Source organism: Tinamus guttatus, unplaced genomic scaffold, assembly GCF_059628265.1.
Source record: "Tinamus guttatus ecotype Peru unplaced genomic scaffold, ASM5962826v1 Tinamus_guttatus_pri_ptg000339l, whole genome shotgun sequence".
Taxonomy (NCBI): domain Eukaryota; kingdom Metazoa; phylum Chordata; class Aves; order Tinamiformes; family Tinamidae; genus Tinamus; species Tinamus guttatus.
The window spans coordinates 353,618-377,807 of NW_028288873.1; the positions used below are offsets into that span (position 1 = coordinate 353,618).

At 44.7% G+C, this 24,190-nt stretch overlaps 2 protein-coding genes across 2 annotated transcripts; both read left to right on the forward strand.

The window, feature by feature from the left end:
* The first annotated feature begins 13 nt into the window (after nucleotides 1-13).
* Nucleotides 14-19,317, forward strand: TOP2A (DNA topoisomerase II alpha). The gene is made up of 35 exons (XM_088529696.1): nucleotides 14-46; nucleotides 1,182-1,328; nucleotides 1,523-1,613; nucleotides 1,928-1,991; nucleotides 2,516-2,661; nucleotides 3,104-3,201; nucleotides 3,456-3,668; nucleotides 3,838-4,011; nucleotides 4,174-4,275; nucleotides 4,735-4,872; nucleotides 5,047-5,185; nucleotides 5,452-5,609; nucleotides 6,042-6,167; nucleotides 6,474-6,584; nucleotides 6,677-6,782; nucleotides 7,235-7,344; nucleotides 8,094-8,186; nucleotides 8,674-8,788; nucleotides 9,088-9,209; nucleotides 9,545-9,693; nucleotides 10,232-10,463; nucleotides 10,596-10,730; nucleotides 10,847-11,047; nucleotides 11,598-11,793; nucleotides 12,930-13,021; nucleotides 13,652-13,795; nucleotides 13,891-13,974; nucleotides 14,613-14,810; nucleotides 15,548-15,653; nucleotides 15,956-16,099; nucleotides 16,505-16,655; nucleotides 16,791-16,855; nucleotides 17,164-17,286; nucleotides 18,394-18,614; nucleotides 18,960-19,317. The coding sequence occupies exons 1-35, from the start codon at nucleotides 14-16 to the stop codon at nucleotides 19,107-19,109; spliced, it is 4,677 nt and encodes a 1,558-aa protein (XP_088385822.1). The 3' UTR covers nucleotides 19,110-19,317.
* Nucleotides 19,318-22,339: 3,022 nt separating this feature from the next.
* On the forward strand, nucleotides 22,340-22,978 carry GJD3 (gap junction protein delta 3). The gene has a single exon (XM_088529701.1). The coding sequence runs from the start codon at nucleotides 22,340-22,342 to the stop codon at nucleotides 22,976-22,978; it is 639 nt and encodes a 212-aa protein (XP_088385827.1).
* The last annotated feature ends 1,212 nt before the right edge of the window (nucleotides 22,979-24,190 follow it).

Here is a 24,190-nt window from a genome sequence, read left to right on the forward strand (position 1 = left end):
CGCTGCCGCCGCCATGGAGATGGATGAGCCCTCGTCGCCCCTCCGCGTGCGTGTCCCCCGCCTCCGCCCCACGGGGCTGCGGGAACCCCCCGGGCTCCTCTGAGCTCCCCCTCTGAGCTTGTCAGATTCCCTCAGTTCCCTTCAGATCCCCCCCTCAGTTCCCTTCAGATCCCCCCCTCAGTTCCCTTCAGATCCCCCCCTCAGTTCCCTTCAGATCCCCCCTCAGTTCCCTTCAGATCCCCCCTCAGTTCCCTTCAGATCCCCCCTCAGTTCCCTTCAGATCCCCCCCTCAGTTCCCTTCAGATCCCCCCCTCAGTTCCCTTCAGATCCCCCCCTCAGTTCCCTTCAGATCCCCCCCTCAGTTCCCTTCAGATCCCCCCTCAGTTCCCTTCAGATCCCCCCCTCAGTTCCCTTCAGATCCCCCCTCAGTTCCCTTCAGATCCCCCCTCAGTTCCCTTCAGATCCCCCCCTCAGTTCCCTTCAGATCCCCCCTCAGTTCCCTTTAGATCCCCCCCTCAGTTCCCTTCAGATCCCCCCTCAGTTCCCTTCAGATCCCCCCCTCAGTTCCCTTCAGATCCCCCCTCAGTTCCCTTCAGATCCGCCCCCTCAGTTCCCTTCAGATCCCCCCTCAGTTCCCTTCAGATCCCCCCCTCAGTTCCCTTCAGATCCCCCCCTCAGTTCCCTTCAGATCCCCCCCTCAGTTCCCTTCAGATCATCCTGGGATCCTCGCCTCAATTCCCCTCTGACCCACCCCTCAAAACCTCCTTAAATCCCTTCAGATCCTCTCTCTGATCCCCTCAGTTCCCTTCAGATCCCCCAATTCCCTTCAGCTCTCCCTCCAACTCCCTTCAGATCACCCTCTGATCCACCCCCCAAATCCCCCTCAGTTCTCTTCAGATCTCCCCTCTGACCCTCTCAATTCCATTCAGATCCTCCTCCCTCAGTTCCCTTCAGATCACCCTCTGGTCCCCCCACTCGGTTCCCCCCGATCCACCCCTCAAATCCCCCTCCATTCTGTTCAGATCCCCCCTCAGTTCCTCTCAGCTCCCCCCCATCCCCTCAAGTTGCCCCTGGGGACCTTCCCCACCTCCCTGGTACCACTTTGGGGTCCCCCCGCTCTGTCCCTTGCAGTCGTGGCCGGTCCCCCCTCCCCTCACGCCCTTGTCTCCCTCCTCGAGCAGCCCCTGGACGAGAACCCGCGGGTGCCCAAGGGCGATGGCACCAAGAAGCGGCTCTCGGTGGAGCGGATCTACCAGAAGAAGACGCAGCTGGAGCACATCCTGCTCCGGCCCGACACCTACATCGGCTCCGTGGAGCTGGTGACCCAGGTGCGGACAGGCCAGGGCACGGGGGGACACAGGGAGCACCCAGCATGGGGGGAAAGTCTCTAACAGGGCCCCCAGCAACCTGGGGACTGGTGCTGGGTGCCCCTTCCTTGCACAGCAACGACTGGGAAATAGCATGTAGGAAATCTACAAAATACTTAGAGATTTATGTAATTTCTTAAAAAATTTCTTTTCAGCAAATGTGGGTTTATGATGAAGATGTGGGCCTGAACTGCAGAGATGTGACCTATGTGCCTGGCTTGTACAAGATCTTTGATGAGATTCTAGGTGAGCTATGAGATATCTGTTGGATCAGTGATGAGCAAGTTTGTTCTAAGCTATTTCTGGCTACTGAGTGTGTAAGAGATGGGATGGCGGCACTGTATGTTATAAAACCAATTTAATTAAGCCCAGATTCTCCCTCTTTCACTATCCTATAGTGCTCATCTCCATAGCTTGCAAATCTTTGCAAGCCAGGATGATTTTTAGTAGCATCTTGTCTTCAATTTGCGTATTCATTCTACTGAAAGCACTTTATACTTAATATTTTTTGCCTTGACTGAGGACATAATATGCTGAAAATAACTATCTTTCCATTCTAGTCAATGCTGCAGACAACAAGCAGAGGGATAAAGCTATGTCATGCATTAAAGTTACAATTGATCCGTAAGTTTTACCTCACTTTTTGTTCAGTGCCTTCCCAGCCCATGTGCGTTAGATTTTCTTCTTTAGACACTGTTCTGTGAGGCTGCACTTAGGCTTTAGAGAGTTTTCTGTGGAGGCCCAGTCAAGTTAGATCAAATGTAACTCCTGGAACTCCTCAGCTGCCAACTCGTGTAGCATCACTAACCAGTTACAAAAGCATTTCTCTTGCTTAGGTCTCTTGGTTTCTTATGAGTGTTGACTTGTGAAACCGCTGCTTTCACATGTCTTTGTTGTCATTTTCCCCTTCTCATCCTTTTTATTCTGTTATTGAGCATAGATAATTTTCACACATAATTGTCCACGTAGATCCTCGCAGATCTGAGGCTGAAGAAATTTTTTGACTTGTCCACCCTCTGCTGGCTGGTTCTGCACTAGCTGAAATTTGCTTTTGATAAAATGGTGGCCTTCTCCCAGAGATGATGTGCAGTATTTATTTCACAGCTCAATCATTTCTAGCCTTAAAGATACCCTTTCTTTTCCCCCAGAGAGAATAACACAATCAGCGTATGGAACAATGGGAAAGGTATTCCAGTTGTTGAACACAAAGTGGAGAAGGTCTACGTGCCTGCTCTCATTTTTGGACAGCTATTAACGTCAAGCAACTATGACGATGATGAAAAGAAAGTCACAGGTAGGGAAATCTCCAAATTATGTGCTAATATTTTTGTGCAGCTTGATCAGCTTAAATGTGTGAACTGAACCACCTATGTGAGTGAGCAGTAGTTACTGGGTTTCATGATGACTGTTCTGATTAAAGGTGGCACTAATGGGTCCCTTGATGTTCTTCTCCTTAAGAAAAAGAAGGGCTGTCAGTGCAGAAAAAAAAAAAAGGGAATTCCTTAGTGTATCAGAAGGAAGTGGCCATGCTGTATTTTACAATGAAACTGGTGCAGTTACTGAGAGCAGGAGGAATTCCATTTCAACACTAATTCCAGTGCTCTGTGGGTTTATAGGATATCATCATTTATAGTGTTGAACTTTGTGCTAAAGTGACTGAATTCTTGTTAGTCTGGAATTATTTAAGATAGTTTTGATCAAATGTAACAACACAGCTCTGTTTGCCTTAATTCCAGGTGGTCGAAATGGTTATGGAGCCAAACTGTGCAACATATTCAGCACAAAATTTACAGTGGAAACTGCATGCCGTGAATATAAAAAAGTATTTAAGCAGGTATGGGCACCTGATGTAATTCTCATTTCAGTAAGGTTATACTTGAGATTTTCAAATGGGAGCCTCAGTTTTCATTCCAAAATAGCTACAACTACTGCCAATTTTGATTCAAAAGAGCAGAATAATCAGAATCTAATTTTTACTCTTTTTTTAATCAGAATATTTAAAACTTGTAAACTGGCTATCTGTTTTTAAAAATTAGGCTAGTTTTTTATACTTGTTAGGCATGTAACTCACATAATTCCTTTTTCCAGACCTGGACAGACAACATGGGAAAGGCTGGTGAAATGAAACTGAAATATTTTGATGGAGAAGATTACACATGTATCACTTTCCAACCCGATCTGTCAAAGTTTAAAATGACAATTCTGGATAAAGACATTGTAGCTCTAATGTCTCGAAGAGCATATGATATTGCTGGATCCACAAAGGATGTCAAAGTTTTCCTAAATGGAAAGAGATTGCCTGTAAGTAAGCATTTAAAGGAAATAATACCTATAGTTCTCATGTTATTTAAACAAGATTTTGCTCAAGCAATTTTTGTCATTACATGTGGTGAAATGAGAATTTGCATGAGTGATTCTTTATAGTATTTGCAGACACTGTTGTAAACAAATTCTCTGCTTTTATGTGTAGGTAAAAGGATTCCGTAGCTATGTGGACCTCTACCTAAAAGACAAAGTAGATGAAACTGGTAATAGTCTTAAGATTGTCCACGAGGAACCAAACTCTCGATGGGAAGTGTGTTTGACTTTAAGTGAAAAAGGCTTCCAGCAAGTTAGTTTTGTCAACAGCATCGCTACCACAAAGGTAACTTCTTTATTTAGTCAAGCTAATTTTTCATTGTTAAAATTCTGAAGTATTTCCAAGTATTTGTCAGTGAAAAATAGGTGATTGCTTAAGGTGCAAAGATCATAATGTTCGTACCTTTAATAGATTCACCTCAAGATCTTTGGTCCTTTTTTGCCTTAGGGTGGCAGGCATGTTGATTATGTAGCTGACCAGATTGTGACTAAACTCATTGAAGTTGTAAAAAAGAAGAACAAAAATGGAGTGGGAGTGAAGCCTTTTCAGGTACAAACTCAGTTTCCCTAATAGAAAACTTCTAGCATTATTGCATATTGTACTGAAACTTAATGAATTATTACAATAGTTTAATTTATAATAAATTTCTATTACAATTAGTACATTTTATATACGTATTACGTTTATAGAAACCTTGAGTTTTCCATTTCAAGTCAATTAACAATCTCCTCTTAGCTGTTGCATTTTGTAATTAGAACACCATAAGTATCAGATTTATATTGATGGAGAGCTGCTGATTTCTTAACATCCCCAATCATATTAGTATTGTTCATGAATGTCTACTTGCTGTCCTAAACTTGTTTTGTTTAATTAAAAATTTAGAAAAAAAAACCCAAAAGTGATAATTGAGTTAGTTCTCCTTTCAGTGTGATTTTTGATATGCAGATGCCAAAGGGCACTGTGAGATGAGCTTGTTTAGTTGGTCAAGATGCTTCTGTTTAACTGCAGGTGAAGAACCACATGTGGATTTTTGTGAATGCTTTGATAGAAAACCCAACCTTCGACTCTCAGACAAAGGAGAACATGACTCTGCAGGCAAAGAACTTTGGCTCAACGTGTAAACTGAGTGAAAAATTTATCAAGGGTGTAAGTACTGGTATCCAGGGATTTCAGCTATAGATGTCTATAAAGCCGCATCTTATGCTTAATGTGGCAAATATACTCTTTATGAACTAATGCCAGTGTAAAAGAAATGTATATATATCCTAAAATTATGCCATAGCTAAAGCTTTTTTCACAATTGAGTCTCTTGTGTTGCAGGCAGTTGGCTGTGGTATTGTTGAAAGTATCTTAAACTGGGTAAAATTTAAAGCTCAGAACCAGCTGAATAAGAAATGTTCCGCTGTGAAACATACCAAGATTAAGGGTGTTCCTAAGCTGGATGATGCCAATGATGCTGGTAAGCTTCATATTCTTTCTAGCAATTCATTAAAAAAATACACACACACAAAAGTTAAACAGTGCTAGCAAATAAGAGAATCACATCCTAAAGAAAAAGAGAAAATTCTATAACTATAGCTTATCCTCATTTTGCAGTCAGTGTCCCATGTATGGTCCAACAAAACTTGTGTTGGAAGATACTTATTTTCATTTATTTTGGGAACATGCAAACTCTGTGTTTCTTAACTAGATGATAACTTTTTTTTTCTTTTTTTTTTCTTTTAGGCAGCAAGAATTCTATAGACTGCACACTTATTCTGACCGAAGGAGACTCAGCCAAAACACTGGCTGTTTCTGGTCTGGGAGTGGTTGGTAGAGACAAATATGGAGTATTTCCTCTTCGTGGGAAAATACTCAATGTTCGAGAAGCTTCCCATAAACAGGTAAGTTGGAACATCTTTATAGTCTATATATTAGAAGACATGTTATCCTTTGTGTTATGCAATATGTTTTAACCAAATCAGTACAGCTGGACACCTGGAATACTGTAACTTGTAGTAACAGTATCCCAAATATGTGAAGCTGGCCCTGCCTTTTGCATGCCCTGCTGATTGAGTAGGAATATGGGCCAAGTCCTATACACTGCTTTGCCTGAAGGGATGGCATTTGTGTTGTGGACTACGAAATGTTTGGAATGACTTAGAATAATTTAAGAGTTAGACTTCAGCTTAGAAATAACGAGTTTCTAAACAAGAAAAGAATGCTGGCAAGACTAAGCACAATAAAGGAGGTATTTATAATGGATCATCTTATATCTATTTTTGAGCTACGGTTTCTCTGGCAGATAAGTTTTTATTCCATGTGATCTTTTCTAGATTATGGAAAATGCTGAAATCAACAACCTCATCAAGATTGTGGGTCTACAATATAAAAAGAACTATGAGGATCACGAATCTTTAAAGAGCCTTCGCTATGGAAAGATTATGATTATGACAGATCAGGTTAGGCTCACTAAAATTCAAAATTGGGAGAGGAAAGAAAAAAAGACTACTATTCAGAGCAAAGATGGTGATACTACCTTTCTGTTGTAACTAATTCTCTGTATTCATCTGTTTTTATTGTTGCAATTTTTTAGTGGGTGGTCTTAAATTTTCAGTCACAAAACAGAGCTATGACTTGTTTGGTCACATCTTAGGAAGGGGAAGTTAGTAGGGCTGTTTATGATCATTTGCTATTAAACTAATGGTTGTCAATTGGCACTTTCCATCATGTCCCTGATTAAAATATGCCTTCTTCAAAATATTCAGGATCAAGATGGTTCTCATATCAAAGGTTTGCTGATTAACTTCATTCATCATAACTGGCCATCTCTTCTAAAGCATAACTTTTTGGAGGAATTTATTACTCCCATCATAAAGGTAAGGACTGAGTTTATGGTAAGGTGCATGAGTAGGATTAGTTGATCCACATCTGCCCCTCCTTTCACAAGTACAATACTCATTCATTATAGGTCTCCAAAAACAAAGAAGAAATACCATTCTACAGCATTCCTGAATTTGAAGAATGGAAAAACAATACACAGAATCATAATTCATGGAAAGTCAAGTACTACAAAGGTCTGTAGAAAACATAATAGGGTGGAATTAAGTGATCCAAGTAGCCATTTCATTCATAGACTAAATTCAGCATTTGTGCAAGGGGGCCTAAGGCTTTGAACCAGATGAGCTAAGTACTTATTCCAGAATTGCTTAATCCTGATAGGCAAGTTGCCAGCTGCAGAACAACAGTTAGATGTTGAGGAGTCTTTTCCAATTTGCAGTTAGTAGTTACAGACATCTATGGAAGTCTCAAAATTAAAAAGTACAGCAGGCAACTGCTTGCTTACCTTTAATTCTTGTGCTTTTTGTGGTACCTCTTATTTTTAGTAACTTAGGGTTTTTCTATAAATCATACCATTTTAACATTTCACATGATGCATCACGAAAACTACATGCAACAAAACATTTGTTTAAACTGCAGCTTAATTTGAGCAAGAAGTGATTGGGTTAAACTTGTGTTGTCTCTGCAGGTTTGGGTACCAGCACATCGAAGGAGGCCAAAGAATACTTTGCGGATATGGCAAGACATCGAATTGGCTTCAAATATTCTGGTCCTGAGGATGATGCTGCGATCACCCTGGTACCTAAGAATACTTGATTTAATTGCTGACTTACTACCATTGGTATTCTACTGCTTAGTGCTGTGTATTTTCTCTTAAAATGCTCTTAGAGGCCTTTGGGCTTGAGAAAATCTCTTTGTTACCAAGGCTACAGCTTTTCTCTAACTGGTAGAAGCGAATCTGTCCACAGACCTCAGGCCAAGAGCACCCTTTTAATGATGGCTTTTAAATATAGCTCAGAACAAACTAATCACTACAAACCTTTTGACATTTTCAGACATAATGGTGAATATTCCTTTAACATTTTTCTGCATGTTACACAATTTTCTCTAAGGCAGGCCCCACATACATTTTCTCCCCCAGATTTTCTTACTGATTTCTTGTAAAATGATCCATCAGTGTTTAAAACAGCTCTTGCTTCAGTGAACTACTTCATCTGAAGTAGATGTTGGTTCTTAAGTATTCTGGGTTAGTAGCCAATGTCCAAACCAAGATTTTTTTCCCGAGATGTTGATTATATTAACAGTGAAATTTGCTTTGGTCTTCTGTTAGTCTGTGAAAGATTCATGAAGTCAAGAGTTTGTGCTTTGGCTTTAATACTTTTAGCTCCAGTAACCTGTTACTGCACTTGTTAGGCTGCTAAGCCAACTTGTTTTGCATGTCATTCCCAGGTTTAAAATACTTTTCTGTGCTTTTCTCTTAAGTGGTCTGACAGGGCACACTATAGAATGTCTTTGAATTGAATTCCTTTCATTTGTGTAATGTATAGGCCTTTAGCAAGAAGAAGGTAGAGGAGAGAAAGGAATGGCTGACTAATTTCATGGAAGATAGAAGACAACGGAAGTTGCATGGTCTGTCAGAGGTAAGAGGTTTAAATATATGAAGGAATCTGTTTTCCTCTCACTCCCTGGGGCTGTTCTCGATTTCATTCTGGCAGGGTAGAGCTACACATGCCTTAGGGTCAGTGAGTCAGTCACCAGATTATGGGACAGTTGTAATGTTTCAAGATTTTGCAGGGCAGCCTCTTCTGTCATCTCATTAGTGCAGTCTTAGTGTCAGTTGTCCAGTAATTAATTTGATTTTTAGCTCTTGTCTTTCAAATGGCTTTATCAATAGGGAAATGATCATTTAAACGGGACTGCATGAAGTAAAACGTAATTTCTCTATAAAACAGGCCTCTATCATGGGAAGCAATGTTTCATTTTTTCATGTTGAGAAGAACAGCATTTGAGCTTGTGTTTAGCTAGTCTTACAATGAGCTTCTATCTTAGTGAAACCAAACAAGTATAAGCTAAGACACAGATTAGACCTTGTTAAAATTAAGGCACTCTTAAACCTGTTTTTCTTAGGACTACCTCTATGGGAAAAATAGCAGTTGGCTGACATACAATGACTTCATCAACAAGGAGTTAGTCCTGTTCTCAAACGCTGATAATGAAAGATCAATCCCATCTCTAGTTGATGGTAAGCAATTTCAAGTTAGTGACTATAGATGAAAGCTTGCATGTCATCAGGGTAACCTGAGTTTTCAGGGTCAATGTTCTGAGGTTCATTCTCCGTTCTCCAAGCGTTGTTGTTATAAATCTTCAGGCTAAATGTCTGTGTCCTTTTTTTAGCATGTAGATACAAGCACCTAAATCTCATGGTACTGCCCCTCTAGGTGAATGTGTAGTTCTCAGCTTCCACTTTCTGGAAGCTCTAAGTGAAACATTTTAGGTAGGCATTGCAAAGGCACATATGTTTTTCTTTTTTTTTTCATACAGGTTTGAAGCCAGGTCAAAGAAAAGTTCTGTTCACATGTTTCAAGCGAAATGATAAGCGGGAGGTGAAGGTTGCTCAGCTGGCTGGTTCTGTAGCTGAGATGTCCTCATACCACCATGGTGAAGTAAGAGTCGATTCCTGTTGTGCAAAGTGCTTTTTAAGTCTTTGGTTGTCTCAACACTTAAGATGCTTCTAACTCAGGGTTAGATGTTTGCCTATGAACTCCAAATTTACGGTATTGACCAAAAAGAGCCCAGCACGTTTACTCTTTCTGTCAATAATTCAGTAAGTTTCATGTTCCAGGTAGTAATACACTTTCGTGTGTACACTTTCATGTTCCAGGAAAGTAAATACACTTTCAATTAGTTTCCTCCAGTATTTTATGAGCTTATCCTTCATATCAGTTTTGTTCTTGGTGTGAATTCTCCTGTTAATTTGGTGAACCTTCCTTTACTGCAGGCATCACTGATGATGACTATCATTAACTTAGCTCAGAACTTTGTGGGCAGCAATAATCTCAACTTGCTGCAGCCCATTGGACAGTTTGGTACAAGGCTGCATGGTGGGAAAGACTCTGCCAGCCCTCGATACATCTTTACAATGCTCAGGTCAGTGTTAAAGATTATTACCAACTTTAATATTCTTAGCGCATTATGAGACTTCATCTGGCAATACTTAAAATGAAAAATTTATTTTCCCCTTTAAAGCTCAACTAAAATCTCTGAATATTCAAGGGCATTTGAGTTCTTGGGTCAGATGGGTGAACTTTGCTGTTGCCTTCCCACAGAACAGAAGGGAGTAGCAGAGGAAATGGAAGCAAAAAACAAAGGGACAAAGCATATAGAGGACTGTAATCTTCCCAGACAATAAACATCTGATTTACATAATTGAAGTAGGAGCATAGGATCCCATATAGTCAATAGAACCCATAGGGTTTGGTTACACTGCTTAAGACACCTCTATTTTGCCTGTTACTCCGAAAGCCTGAATTGGTAACATAGAAATCCAAGCTCTATGGCTCAGGCTGGTTGATAAGAATATTCCATATTTCTTTTTGTTTGTTTTGTCTGGGTTTGAAGGTTCTTTTTGCATCTTGGTCACTGTTCTGTAACTCAATTTGGGTTTGCATTTTCTTTTTGATTCTAGCCCACTAGCACGGTTGGTGTTCCCACCAATGGATGACAATGTCCTGAGGTTTCTATATGACGACAATCAGCGTGTGGAGCCGGAATGGTATATTCCCATCATCCCAATGGTGCTCATAAATGGGGCAGAAGGGATTGGTACTGGCTGGTCCTGTAAGATCCCCAACTTCGATATCAGGGAAGTTGTGAATAATATTCGTCGTCTGATGGACGGAGAAGAACCCTTGCCAATGGTAATTATGTGTATTTTAATATTAACAAAAAGAAAGTCTCGTTCATTAGTCTGTTCAGCATGTCCTGGAGCACTTGATGCTTCTACTTTCAAGCATTTACATGAACTCTGAATTCAGTTTCTTTTCTGCTAGCTTCCCAGCTACAAGAATTTCAAAGGCACGATAGATGAGCTGGGACCTAATCAGTATGTGATAAGTGGTGAAGTGTCTATCCTTGATTCTACAACCATTGAGATCTCTGAGCTGCCTGTTAGAACATGGACACAGGTAATAAATGCTGAATTTACCCTATGAATGTATAGCTTGTCCTATAAAGCAAATTGTGATGGTTGGTGTTTTCATTTCCTTGGAAAACATGGGTCTGACTTTGGTTCTTTTCTCAGACTTACAAAGAGCAAGTTCTGGAGCCAATGTTAAATGGTACTGAGAAGACACCCCCACTAATCACAGACTATAAGGAATATCACACAGACACCACAGTGAAGTTTATAGTGAAGATGAGCGAAGAAAAACTAGCTGAAGCTGAAGCAGTGGGGCTACATAAGGTCTTCAAACTCCAAACAAATTTAACATGCAACTCCATGGTAGGTAACAGATTTGCTGCAGAAAGTTCTTGTTCTAACTGAAAGTCTGATGTTTGTCTCAAATATTTTTCATAAGGCAGAGACAGCTGAAATTGTTGGGTGGAACAAGAATTCTCACATGACATACTCATTTTTATTTTCTACTGTTACTGATTTGAAGTCAACTTCTCGAATATACCTTTGAAAGGTTGAGAGTCTGGTTTGGATATAGCCCCAAAGCAGTCTGGGTTTGCCGTCACGTGTAGAAGCAATCTAAAGTCACACAGTCCAGGAATACCCTCATCATGACAACAATATTGACCATATCTGCATCTTGACATTATAGATTTTGCTAGGTGTTTATCCAATGTAAAATTTTAACATTCAAGTAACCCTAGCCCTACTCTTTCCAAGAACTTTGAAATTCTAAAATCATCTCTGCTGCTGTGCTTGCAAACTCAATTTTTTTTTTGTGGTGACACTATCTCATCTGTGTGTTTTGTACCTAATTTTCAATGTTTTTTGAAAAACCAGTCGTATGATTGTAACGCTTATATCCTTTTTTCTGAAGGTTCTTTTTGACCATGTCGGCTTTCTCAAGAAGTACGAGTCTCCCCAGGATATTCTGAAAGAGTTCTTTGAACTCAGACTCCGATATTACAGTTTGAGGAAAGAATGGCTAATTGGAATGTTAGGTGCTGACTGTGCAAAACTCAGCAACCAGGCTCGTTTCATCTTGGAGAAAATAGATGGCAAAATTGTGATTGGTATGTATCTTTTCACTTAGATGCTTTATGAAACTGAGAGAATAACCAGATGCTCCTTTCAATTCTGTCAGCAGCCCCTTAGGCCCAAGCTGGTTTCTACCAGGCCACACCAGGGCTTATCTTTCTGCTCTAGTGACATGTAAGAGGAAAATGCTTCACAAAATATCCTTGCTCTATAGAGCATTATGCACACATTAATTAAAATAGAACACTTAAACACAGCAGGAAGGCTATATGATACTATTTTGAAAATAGAAATATTTTAAAAAGAGTTCAGCATAAATTCCCATCTTTGACTCAATAGAAATAAAAGTTAAGTATAGGATTTTAAAGGGGTAATTTCTGTTTAAATGCATAATTCTTAAGCATCCATGTCTCTTCCATGTTATATTTTTTAACTTCTACAAGTATTTCAAATTATGCTCTTTGTGGACTGGGGTTTCAAATTTAAAGACGCTCAAGTTAGCAACATATGAGAATCATGAGCTGGAAAAAGAAGCAGATCTTTGTTCCCAGCATTCCACTTTTCAATCAGCTTTTCCACCTCAGTCTAAAAGGCAGCCTGTATTTCACTTGCATTCATGGAGGACACAACTAGACAAAGTGTCATAAGATGCTTTGTGGTTTGTGTCCGAAGGCAGATCCTAACAGTCTGTGTCTGTTTGACTTCTCTCAGGAAGAGAAATAATTCCCTTGAAATGCATTTTCAGTGGATTTTTTTTTAATAAGCTGTTGGAAGACTGATAGACTAATAGAACTGTTTTCATTCATATTTGTTTCTCGTGGTTGTTTGCTTTTGCTGTCTTAAAAAGTAGCGAACTCAGAACTGCAAAACATCAATTGGTTGGGACATTTATAGTGTATTTTGCCCAGGTGATGTCTAGTAAGGTGCAAGCTTATGGCAAAGCCTTCCTATGAGTGGTGTTGGGAGGGTTTTGCCTCCACCTTCCTGTCTATTATCACAAAATCTTTGTGATACTTTTTCTCCAAGTTCAAAAGCTGCTCAAGGCAGGGGGAATGCATGCACAGAAATGGACGAGAACAATATTTAAAGTGCTCTGACAGATGTTCATCAGTCTTCCCTAACAGTGATTGCACTAGATAGTAAATGACAAAACTGAAACATCTGTTTACAGAAAACAAGCCCAAGAAGGAGCTGATTCAAGTCCTTATTCAGAGAGGGTATGAATCTGATCCGGTGAAGGCTTGGAAGGAATCGCAAAACAAGGTAATTCTTCAGTCGTCCTCTCTGCAGAGCTATTATGTGACCCCTATTTCTCTAAGCTTTCAGGATTTATAGGAAGAAGCTCAAGTTGCTTTCACATTTGTAAGACTGAAGAGCGTGAGCATTCGTAGGTCTTGTAGGAGACATAAAACCAGTAAAGGTTCAGTATCTTTTCATAAGGTATTGAGACCTCGTCATTTTTGGGTCTGTTTGGGCCTGAGTACTTCTGAAACTTCTGCCACAGTATTTTCTGCTGTTTCTTAAAGATTTGTTCGTCCTATAAGTCTCAGCTGTTAGAAGGGTTGTGAGGAAGATGTGACTGTTCAAAGTAGCCTGGGGAAAGTTGGGGAAAGTTTGGACTAGTAAGACATATTCTAAAATCTGACATTCTATTTGAGAAGCCACAGAAAGTACAGCAGAAGTCTTGGGGAGCTGTTTTTGCAGATGGAGTCCCCTATGTGATAATATCTGAAACTTTCAGAAGAATAATTTCATCTCTAAGTTGTCCTAGAAAAGCGTAGGGGACACCACAAGTGTATGTAATTCCTGTGATGTAATCCAGACTCCATCAGCAGCCCCAGTATTGTTGGTAGATGCATTTGTTGACAACATTTGTTTTAAATCCGCGTTCAGGAAGAAGAAGAAGAAGAAGAGGCTGACAGTGACAAGGAATCAGCTCCAACTACCGGACCAGACTTCAACTATCTGCTGAACATGCCCCTCTGGTATCTGACTAAGGAAAAGAAAGATGAGCTCTGTAAGCAGAGAGATAACAAGGTATGTTTTTTTTTTTTTTCCCCTTTTTCTATAAAAGTATTTAAGGTGCTGGATTAACATACGTGACTAATGATTTAAACTATAATTTGATTTAGGAAAAGGAGCTGGAAAACCTTAAGAGCAAGAGTTCCTCTGATCTATGGAAGGAAGATCTTGCTGCCTTCATCGAAGAACTTGATGTATGTGAATGTTCAGTGCACATGACTTACTCCCTGGGCTTGCAGTCTTCTCTACCAGCACTTTATTGACTTTTTTACCAACATGAAGAAACTAAAGATTATAACTTGAATGTCTTGTATGAATTGCACTCTCTTAGGAGAACTGAAAGCTTTCTTCATCTTCCTAGATTGGATAAGATTACTGTTGCTCTGGGGCAGGGAGTCAAACCACTAAGGTGGCTTTTGGAATGAGACTCTAAGAGGAATCTGAGTAGTGAGGAGGAGTTTTAAGCTGGCTGAGAGAATACAGGTAGTGAGATATAATATGAGATCTAGTTCAAAGGTTTTTGGACACTGAAAGTGGTGGGAGAGGACCTGGTCTTTACTGAACAGAGCCAAATTGTGGGCAGATGTCTGTGTGCTAGTACATCTAGTCACTGCTCATGTCTGTTCTTCCCCAGGTAACTAAATTGTACCTGTGGTTTGAATCATTCTTTGAAAGTGTGCAAATCTGTAGCAGCCTGGGAAGTTTAATTAAATGTTTCTGAAAGTCACTCAACAAGTTTAGAGTGATTTGCTGCAAGGGCTGGGATTTCTTTTTTTCAGTAGTATATTTCTTTTGTGTTCTCAACTGTGGTGTTTTGCACTCATCTCTGCAGGCAGTGGAAGCCAGACAGCTTCAGGATGAGATGGTAGGGTTCACCAGCAAACCTTCAAAAGCAAAAGGAGGAAAACCGAAGGTGAAGAAGATGCAGCTGACAGAAGTAATGCCATCGCCCCACGGCGTGAGAGTTGTGCCTCGGATAACGGCAGAGATGAAGGCAGAGGCAGAGAAGAAGACTAAAAAGAAGATGAAGGTAAAGCAAAATAAAATGAAAACCCTCCAAATATTTTATCTTTCATTATATCCTTTTTAACTCGGATAACCCTAAAGAACTGATAGTTCTTGGTAGTAGAAGCTGTCCTAATGAAGCAACTTTATTCTGTTTTCTGGGAGAGAATATTAGGACATAGGAGACCTGGAAATGGATATTTCTCAGCATTAAGGAGAACAGAATCACTAATGTAACAGGAGATACCTTAGAGTAGAATCTTCTTTTGGCAAGAGTATGCATCACTGGGATAGAAATGAGTGGGAAAACCAGAAATGAAAACGGAGATTCATGCAGGGTTGGTTTTTTCTAGGTGTCTTGGGGATTTTATAAATCCTCTACCAGGCAGGAAGTAGAGCTAGTAAATTCACTTCTTTAGAACATTTCCAGTAATGCTTTTAGTAACTTAATGCGATTATTATTCTTGATATTAAGGAAATATAGATTTAACTCTTTTAAAGGCTATTTGAAATTATACCACTGAGACATTTGGAATCTAGTAAATTAAAATATCCCCTCACCTGTTCTGACCTGTAAGCCAGACACTGGTCTTTTTCTACAAAGGTTTCCATCAAACAGTTTTTTCATGTAACATACACTGTTATTTTTAACCCACCCTGTTCAATTCCGCATCCTCCATGCAGCTGTTGTCTGTGTTGCTCCCTATTTGCTTTTCTTCTGTGTTAACCAGCTCACTATCTGATCTCTGTTTGTATCTGCAGAGTGAAAAAAATGAATCTGATGAGAACCAAGAAGGAAACTTGTCAGGAGATAAGCAGTCTTCAAACCTTAAACAAAGATTAGCACGGAAGCTTAATACTGAGAGGGGTAAATGCTTTTACGTGTTATTCCATCAATGGAAAATGAGGGGAAGTGCTGTAAATTTGGTTATCTGACCACTTCCTGAAGTGGTGAGGGACATCTGGGATCAGTATGTTTGGAAACTAGATGAGAGATATAGAAAACGATCCTGAAAAACAGTCAAACAGGAGGCGTGATTACTAATTCCCTTCAGTGCTTAAAGGACAACTCTGAATTTAGTGATGTGTCCTAATTGAGCTTGGGCTACTGACCTTGAAATGCATGTGGAATGCATTTGCTGATGCACCTTGCCTCCCATTATTTTTCAGGTACTAAGAGACAGGCCACTTTACCATTTAAACCAGTAAAGAAAATGAAGAAACGAAACCCTTGGTCTGACTCAGAGTCTGATTCAGAGTCTGATGCTCTTGAAGTGGCTCCTCAAAGAGAGAGAGTGGTTCGCCAAGCAGCAGGTGAGTGATGACACAAATGCAAAAGAGCAGCAATCTGTGGAGGAGAAAATCAGGCAGACCAGTTAGCTCTGTACTCTGAGATCTCAACCAGAAATCATTTGTAAGCAGCTTATCTGTTTTACTATATGTAGCAACTTCTACCATGTGAAGAGATTTTCAGTGATCTGTCCAGGAAAAAACAGAAGCGAATAACGAGAGAAATAAGGTTATTGGCTTTATTTACTTGATTATGTTATCAAATTGAATGTGTTGTTGGTAAGCGAGCCCTGAACATACCTGTGAGTTGGAGCCTTCTCACTTTCACTCCCAGTATCTGGTTGTTTTTATTTGCATGTTTGTTTCTTTTTAATAAATACAGCTAAAATATTGAAAAGGAAACTAACCTGTTTGTGTTAACTTCATTAGCCAAAATCAAGCCCATGATCAATTCAGACTCAGATGAAGATCTTGGTAGCTCAGATGAAGGATCTGAATTTCAGCAGAAGAGTGAGGACAGCTCTGATTCGGATACAAACTTGAAAGAAAAACCTGCTCCAAAGCCCAAAGTTGCTCCAAAGTGAGTATTTCTCCATACAGTCACTGGAAATAAATTATCCCACTGTGTTTTAGTATTAAGTAGAAATGTTTTTTCCCCTTTGCAACTGCTTAGTGCATCAGAAGCTGAAAAAATACTTGGGATTTTGTATTCTAGGAAAACGACCGAAAAAGAAGCCAAAGCTTCCAAGCCATCACAACCCGTGCAAAGTGCTCTCCCTGGTAAGGATAAGACCTTCTAATTGTGGGTTTTCCTAAAACTCCAAGACAGTGAGCTGGACATTGTGACCAGTGCTTAACACAGTGACAAAGACAGATGTTACAGTCACAAGGGGACATCTTGCAAGGAAACCTTCATGGTGGGGTGCACGCTTGTCTCACTTCCTGACTTCTATCTGATTTGTGATTAATCCAATTTCGATAGCTGTTCTGCATTTTATAAGTTGCTCAAAATCACCCTGTGCTTTGATACTTGTAGACAGATAGAATTAATAACTATTTTGTGCTTGCTTTCCACTTTCTTTACTCAGTTCAAGTCAAGGATGTTGGTGACAAGAAGGTGAGCCAAGCTCCTGCAGCTCCTTCTGTCTCTGCACCTCGTGGTAAAGCAGCACCTAAAAAACCTGCTGCAGTCAAGGCCAGTGCCCCAAAGGGTAAGGCAAAGCTGGTTTTTAAGTTTTATAAAGTCATTTGAAGACTGCTTTTAGATGATGATCATCCTGAGGGAAACAAAATCTGAATGTTTTTGCTAGACATTTAGAAGCTTGAATAACTGGAGTTTTAAGTTCAGAAAATATATGAGATTTGTGGCAAAGACCGTCTAATTGTTGTGTTTTAAGAAGCTTGTTTCCAAACATATCTTGTTCTAGTTCATCTGAGGCATTATTTAAGGGAGTGAATTTTAATTTGGGAGCAGGAAAGGGAATACTTCCTATAATGCTATGCAGTACGTGGCAAAACTCATCTGAATGGAATTTCAGTGTTGCAGTCAATATCCTCTTCTGTGACTTTTGGGGAAGAAGCAAAGCTTCCCTGGAATAGCTTGATCTATTTAGTCCTAATTTGGACTGATAAATCTAAGGCATTTGACCTAGGTTCTCTTAATGTTATCAGCCCAGTCTTTGCCAAACATGGAAAGCTGTTCATCTGGTTTTACATATTCTGTCACTATGTATTATCGATTCCAGCAGTAAGGAAGTATGTTACTTTGCAGCAAAATAGTTACTTTTTCCACTTCTAAATTCTGAGAAAACCTATTATGGCTGGGAAATGGTTTCTTCACTTCAGCTTAGTTTGGAGAGATGCTTCAAGAAGCTGACAAAAACACATAAAAATGTAGTTAAGAAAGCACTCAAAATTAAACTGTTCAGTATAGATAGTACATTTGATTCCTATGCTAAATGTTTGAAGGTTGGTTACATGGCCTTGGGTTTTCAGAACTTTTCAATCTGAAATAGTCTGTAAATTGCTTAGAGTATAAATTAATTTGATCTTCTCAACATAGTGAATGAAGCAGATAAATAAGTTCATTTCTAGTAATCTTGGTAAATAACTATCTCTATAAAAACTCCCACTGCAAAATAAGTTCATTTCTAGTAACCTTGGTAAATAGCTGTATCTGTAGAAATTCATGCTGCAAAATGAGGTTACCTTTGTGGTGACCTCCCAGTGTCCTGCAGAGCTGTGTTTGTGTGGGAAATAAAGTCTGTGAATGAGAAAAAGTGGCGAAACACGAGTTTAGATGCCAAGTTCTGTTTCAGGTAACCAGCCGTCCATCATGGATATTCTAGCCAAGAAAAAAGCTGCACCAAAATCCAGCAAGATGACTGCGAAGGAGGAATCCCTAGATTCTAATGCTGAAACAGCAGTTCCCAAGAAGCCTGGCCCGGCCAAGGGGCGAAAAGTTGCCAAAAGACATCCAAGCTTTTCAGATTCGGATTCAGATTTTGGCCCAAAACCTTCCAAAGCAGTTGCAGCTAAGGTCTGTACTCTGCCACACATCATAGCCAAGCTTTCATGTTTGAAACGTGTTATTGTGGGGGTACACAAGACCTTTGAGGGGTGGGAAGGGACCAGAGTGTGTGTCACAGCGTTTATTTTGGGTTTGGTTTAGTTTGGAAGAGCAATAAGTGCAAAATCCCCTGTGTGACAGACACTTTGGATGGATAATAAAGGTGGGAGGGAGCCTGTGGGCTTATCCCAGGCTGTGGGTTTGGTCTCATTGGGGTGACCAGCAGCCTCACCAGTGGCAGGTGAGTTTTATGCAGAGTGGTGCCTGTTTATACCCTGCTTCACCGCTCGTTTCCTGACTCTGCTTTTCCTCCAGAAATCCAAGCTGGAAGACGATGAGTCCTATTCTGTTGATTTAACCGCCGACGTGGACAGTCCCGTAGCGGCTGCGCGCCCAGCAAGGCCTGGACGTCTCAAAAAACCCATGCAATACTTCGAGGAGTCTGATGAGGATGACATATTTTGAATTTTAAAGATTTTAAAGCCCTGATCCAAACTGATCTATGAATTTGCTTTGGGCAGAGTTCTTGGCAGGCTCTCCCCAAAGAACTACATCTGAGATCAGAAAATCTTTTTACTGAATTTAAGCTCATCCAGAAATGTTTGATACAAGTCGCTACAGTTCCAATTTTCTGTGGTTTTAAATAATTTAAATTTGTTTAAACAAGAATCCCCTTCCCTGTGAACAATGGAGCAATAATGTGCCCAGCTAGCGCTGACGAGCTGCCCTCTGCCCATTAGCTAGCTGGAGACCCTGGTAACTCTGTAGCCTCTTTAAGGTCATTTTAATAGCAGAGCAGACTTTTATACCTAACAAATCTTATAAAATATCTTCTTCTATCAATCCCCTCCTCTTTAGATAAACTTTTTTAAACTGCACAGCCACAGAGATTTAACAGGTGAGATGGAAGGCGTGTAAAACTCCATGCTAGTGGTTTTTTTCTCTACCCTTTCCCAGTCTTTCACGTCTGTGCAAGCCCCCAGCGCTCAGTTCCTGCCATGTGGAGTTTTTTAAGCCTTTGGTTTTTCCAGCGGGCTCTGGTAACGCAGCTTTGTGCAGATCCGTCCCCGCGCTGTGCTCAGTGTTGGCAGCTTTATCTTCTGTCCCCCTGCCAAGGAGCCCGTGTTCAGCTCCGTGGTCGTCCTCGGGCAAGAGCTGTGAAGCACTCGGTGCCCTTGGAGAACTGGATGGACCTGAGGTGCCCCTGAGCACAACGGGGTGTTAGTGAGAAGGGGAGTCCGGCCTCAGCTGGACAGAGATTCCCAATCCCAGCGGGGATTTGCTGTAACGCAAGCAGGTGGCTGATTCCAACGCGTGTTTTGGAAAGCAGCAGGTTTTCCAGCCGGGCGCTGCCGCAGCCGGCACCGGGAAACGCCGTCGCGCAGCCCGGCTGCTCCGAGGCCCTCGGGCCGCCTCTCCCTCACAAGTTTGTTCCTGGGGACGAAGAGCGACTTCCCCTTCTGCCCGAGCCTGGTCTGGACTGTTGGGCGACCGCGGGCGCTCGTGTTCCTCGGCAGGAGCAGGGAAGCGGATCCCCCCTTTCAGAAGTACTTCACTGGAGTATTCGTCTCTATTAAATGTTTTGCTTCTCATAGAGCCATTTCTATGGCACTGTTATTTCTTGACTGTCATGTAAATATTTTTGTGTGTTTTTCTTCTGTTTGTCTTGAGCTTCTGTCCCTCTTGAGCTTCTGTCCTTTTTAATACTTGCATAATAAAGGAGGTTTTTTTGCACAAGTTCTGTTTAATAAGGACGACGGTGGCACTTAGTGGGGGTGTTGGGGCTGTTGGTTCCCTCCGTGTTTCACCGGTGCCGGAATCTCCAGGGTTTGGCCCTTGTCTCCGCTGCTGCCGAGGGCTGGAAGCTCCGGTGCTCCCGGAGGAAGAGGCCATCGGCTTCCCCGCTCTAACTGGGTCAGGGCTTTGTGTTCCTCCTCGCAGTTGCCATTGTGCAAACGCACTAATTACTTCCCGGGTTATTTCCTTCCCTGGAATGAGGCCGTTTGGCATCGCCCTTGTCATGGAAATGAGGGAGGCCGTCGGGATGGGCAGGCGGTGGCAGCCCAGCTTGGCACGAGCTGCCCTGGGGCCAAGGCCAAGCGCCGCGTTGGCATCGGGTCCGGCCTCTAATGGCTATTTCTAATAAACGTGTCTCATTAATCAGTGCCAGGGAGCAGCCCAGCTTTGCCAGGGCCATGCTGGGCATCTGGTGCAGGTCGGACCTGCCCCGTCCTTTGCTGAAGAGCCTCATCCTCTTGCACGGGCCTGTCCCAGGGCATGAAACCCTCTAGCAGTGACTTGCAGGTGGCACCTCGGCACTTGGGGCCCTCCGGCTTTTCCACCCGCTGCCCGGGCTCTTCCCAGCTCCTCCCTTGCGGCAGAACCGCAGCTCGACGGTGGCGCCGGAGCCGGGGTTTCCGCGGGAGAAGCTCTGGCAACGGCCGGTGCAGCTGGGCCAGGGGGGAACCGCGAGCCCGGCCGGGCCACCACGGTGCAGCCCCAGCCGCAAGTTCTGCCGCTGCTCAGGAACGGGATCGGGGGGGACACAGGGTCCTCCCTGGAGCGTCACTGCAAACGGCGCGTCCAGAGCGAGCGGGTGAGAGCGGCTGCGGAGAGCAGAGCGCGGGGAATGACGACCCCTGCCGAAATCCAGCCCAAATCTGCCTCAAATCTGTCCCAAATCCCGAGCCTCTCTGTCCAGCTCCCTTCTGCGCTCAGCTCTGGCCTTTCCCATGGTCTCAGGTGGCCGACGGAGTCACAGCAGCCGGGACCAGGTGCCGCGCGGGGGCACCGGCGCTATCGGTGCCCCCGAGGTGCTGCTGGCAGCCGGCCAAGGGCGGAAAGCGCTGTCACATTTTCCATGTGGGCTCTGGAGAGCGTCTCCGGCGCAGCCCCCCTGAGGCCTCCGCTATTTACGGCCTCCTTGCTGCAAGGGCGCTCGGAGACGCTGCTGCCAAACAGGAGCGCTGAGCCACGGCTCCGGCATCGCCCTGGTGTGTCTAGGGTGCAGTATATGTCCATAATATATATTATATATATGTTCTGCCGCATGCTTGCATGCACATGCACGTGCTAGCGTGCACTGCCATGCCTATCCAGGGCTTTTCTCCAGCACAGAATCCCTGGGCTCATTGGGCTTGGGGCTGTTCCTGGCCCCAGGGCGCTGCGGGGGGAATTGCACAATCCCCCACACAAGGAACGAAACAATCCCGAGGTTGAAACGTTGCAACTCCCCAAAGGGAGAGGAAAGGGAACGGAGGCACAAGCCAGAGCAGCCCTTAGGTACCAAGCAAGGGACCCGATGTCCCCATAGGGCATCTCTGCAGGGTGGCAGAGGCTGCAGGTGCCCCCAAGGACTGTGTCCCGGCATCCGGACATGGCTGTGTTTGTCCTTGAGTGTCCCTGGGGCCAGCCAAGCCCAACCTCCCCCCCCAGGCACCCCCCCGGGCTTGGGCTGCTCTGTCTCTTTAAAAGGGCTCCAGGCGGAGTCTCTCATCCCATCCCATTCCATCCCACCTCATCCCATCGCATCATCCCGCACCGGAGAGCCGGAGCCAGCACACCAGGATCCAGGGCCACGTGTGACCACTGCAGGTACCGGGGACGGACCCCCTCCTCGCTCCAACCACAGGCCACGGGCAGAGGGGGGACCTGGCAGCGCCCTGCGCCCACCCGTGACACGAGCGCGCGGGGCCATGGGCGAGTGGGGCTTCCTGAGCTCGCTGCTGGACGCGGTGCAGGAGCACTCGCCCATGGTGGGGCGCGTGTGGCTCGCCGTGATGCTGCTCTTCCGCATCCTCGTGCTGGCCACCGTGGGCAGCGACGTCTTCGAGGACGAGCAGGCGGCCTTCGCGTGCAACACGCAGCAGCCGGGCTGCAAGCCCGTGTGCTACGACGCCGCCTTCCCCATCTCGCACTACCGCTTCCTCGTCTTCCACGTCGTGGTGCTCTCGGCGCCCGCCGCCCTCTTCGTGGTCTTCGCCGTGCACCGCGCGGCCAAGCCGGGCCGCGGCGCCCGCGCCGTGCAGCCCGTCTACGTGGGCAGCGTGGTGGCCCGCGTGGCGGCCGAGCTGGCCTTCCTGGCGGGCCAGGGGCTGCTCTACGGCTTCCGCGTGGAGCCGCTCTTCGTGTGCCGCCGCCGGCCCTGCCCGCACCGCGTCGACTGCTTCGTGTCGCGGCCCACCGAGAAGACCGTCTTCCTGCGCTTCTACTTCGCCGTGGGGCTGCTCTCGGCGCTGCTCAGCCTGGCCGAGCTGGGGCACCTGCTGCGCAAGGGCCGCCCCGGCGCCGCCGACGTCCCCCCGCTGCCGCCGCGCGCGGATATCACCGTGTAGCGGCGCCCGCCATCGCGGGCACGAAGTGTGGCCGGTCTCAGCCTGGAGGGGACGGGGGACAAGGCGGGATTTGACCCCAAACTGGCCTCTCCCTGGGGCTCTGCAGGGTGCAGCGGGAGCAGCCCCGGCCCCGCTGCCCTCCCGGTTCCTGTTGAGGGCGGTGGACGGGACTCATCCGGCAATGGCTGGAAAAAACCACGGACACAAGGAAAACAAACAGGGCCCGGCCCTGCGCCACCGGGTCGGGGTGGTGCAGCGCGTGTCACGAGTGCATCGGGCCTCTGCAAGCTGTGTCTGGGCAGGGGGCACCGCTCCCCCAGTGCCAGGGGGGATCCCAAGGGGCTCCAGCATGGCCCAAATTTGGGATGGGGGTGAGAGCGGGATAGGGGAATGATGCTGGAGACGGGGAGGGTGGATGGGAAGGGGGGGGTCCTGGGATGCAGCAGGGACCCCCCCCCCCCCCCCGCTTCACTGTGGCAGCCACAACCCCCCTCTTCAGCCGTGCAGCAAGAAGGAGGCAGCACTAGAATAAATAAACTTTATTCTGGAGCCAGTCCCCCCCCGCCGCCCCCCTCCCCGCGTCCTCCCGTGCCGGCCGGACCCTCCTCCGCGCCGGGCGCCCGCCGGCGGCCCCCGCCTGCCCGCGCGGCTGCGGCAGGAGCCGCCCGGCGCCCCCGCCCTCTAAAACCGCTAAAATCTCAAGAACAACAACAAAAAAAAGGTCAATAATAATAAATCGTGTGCCCCCCCCACCCAACTCCCTCCCGCCCTCCCGCCCCCGGCAGCGCCCGCCGCGCCCCCGCCACCTGCACAGGCCTAAAAACCCCTCCCCACTTTTACAAAGGTTTTTAAAACGTATTTATAGATATTTATAGATATTTATATATATATACTTTGATTTCTTTCTCTTTTAAATGACTCTGCTTCCTCGGTGGGGGGTTCTGGCTGGGCGCTCCCCGCGGGGCCGGGCGGACAGGACGGGATTGGGGGGGGAAGGGCCAGGGTGAGGAGGGGGCTCTGTGGTCACGATCCCGTTTTTGTGCTGGTGCTGGTGGGGCCGGGGCCGCCACCGTCCCCGTGTCCCCGTCCCCGGGGCGCCCGCTGAAATGTAACTCAACCAAAGCACTTCATTGGCCCCCGGGGGGGCTGCGGAGGGAGGGCTGCAGGCGGCCCCCCGGCTCCGGCCCCGGCTCTGCTCCGGCATCCGGCGTC

Coding starts and splice junctions, on each gene's coding strand:
- GJD3 (XM_088529701.1), top strand. CDS start 22,340: ATGGGCGAGTGGGGCTTCCTGAGCTCGCTGCTGGACGCGGTGCAGGAG.
- TOP2A (XM_088529696.1), top strand. CDS start 14: ATGGAGATGGATGAGCCCTCGTCGCCCCTCCGC. Junction 2,662..3,103: donor TGATGAAAAGAAAGTCACAG/GTAGGGAAATCT, acceptor CCTTAATTCCAG/GTGGTCGAAATGGTTATGGA. Junction 8,789..9,087: donor AATCCCATCTCTAGTTGATG/GTAAGCAATTTC, acceptor TTTTTCATACAG/GTTTGAAGCCAGGTCAAAGA.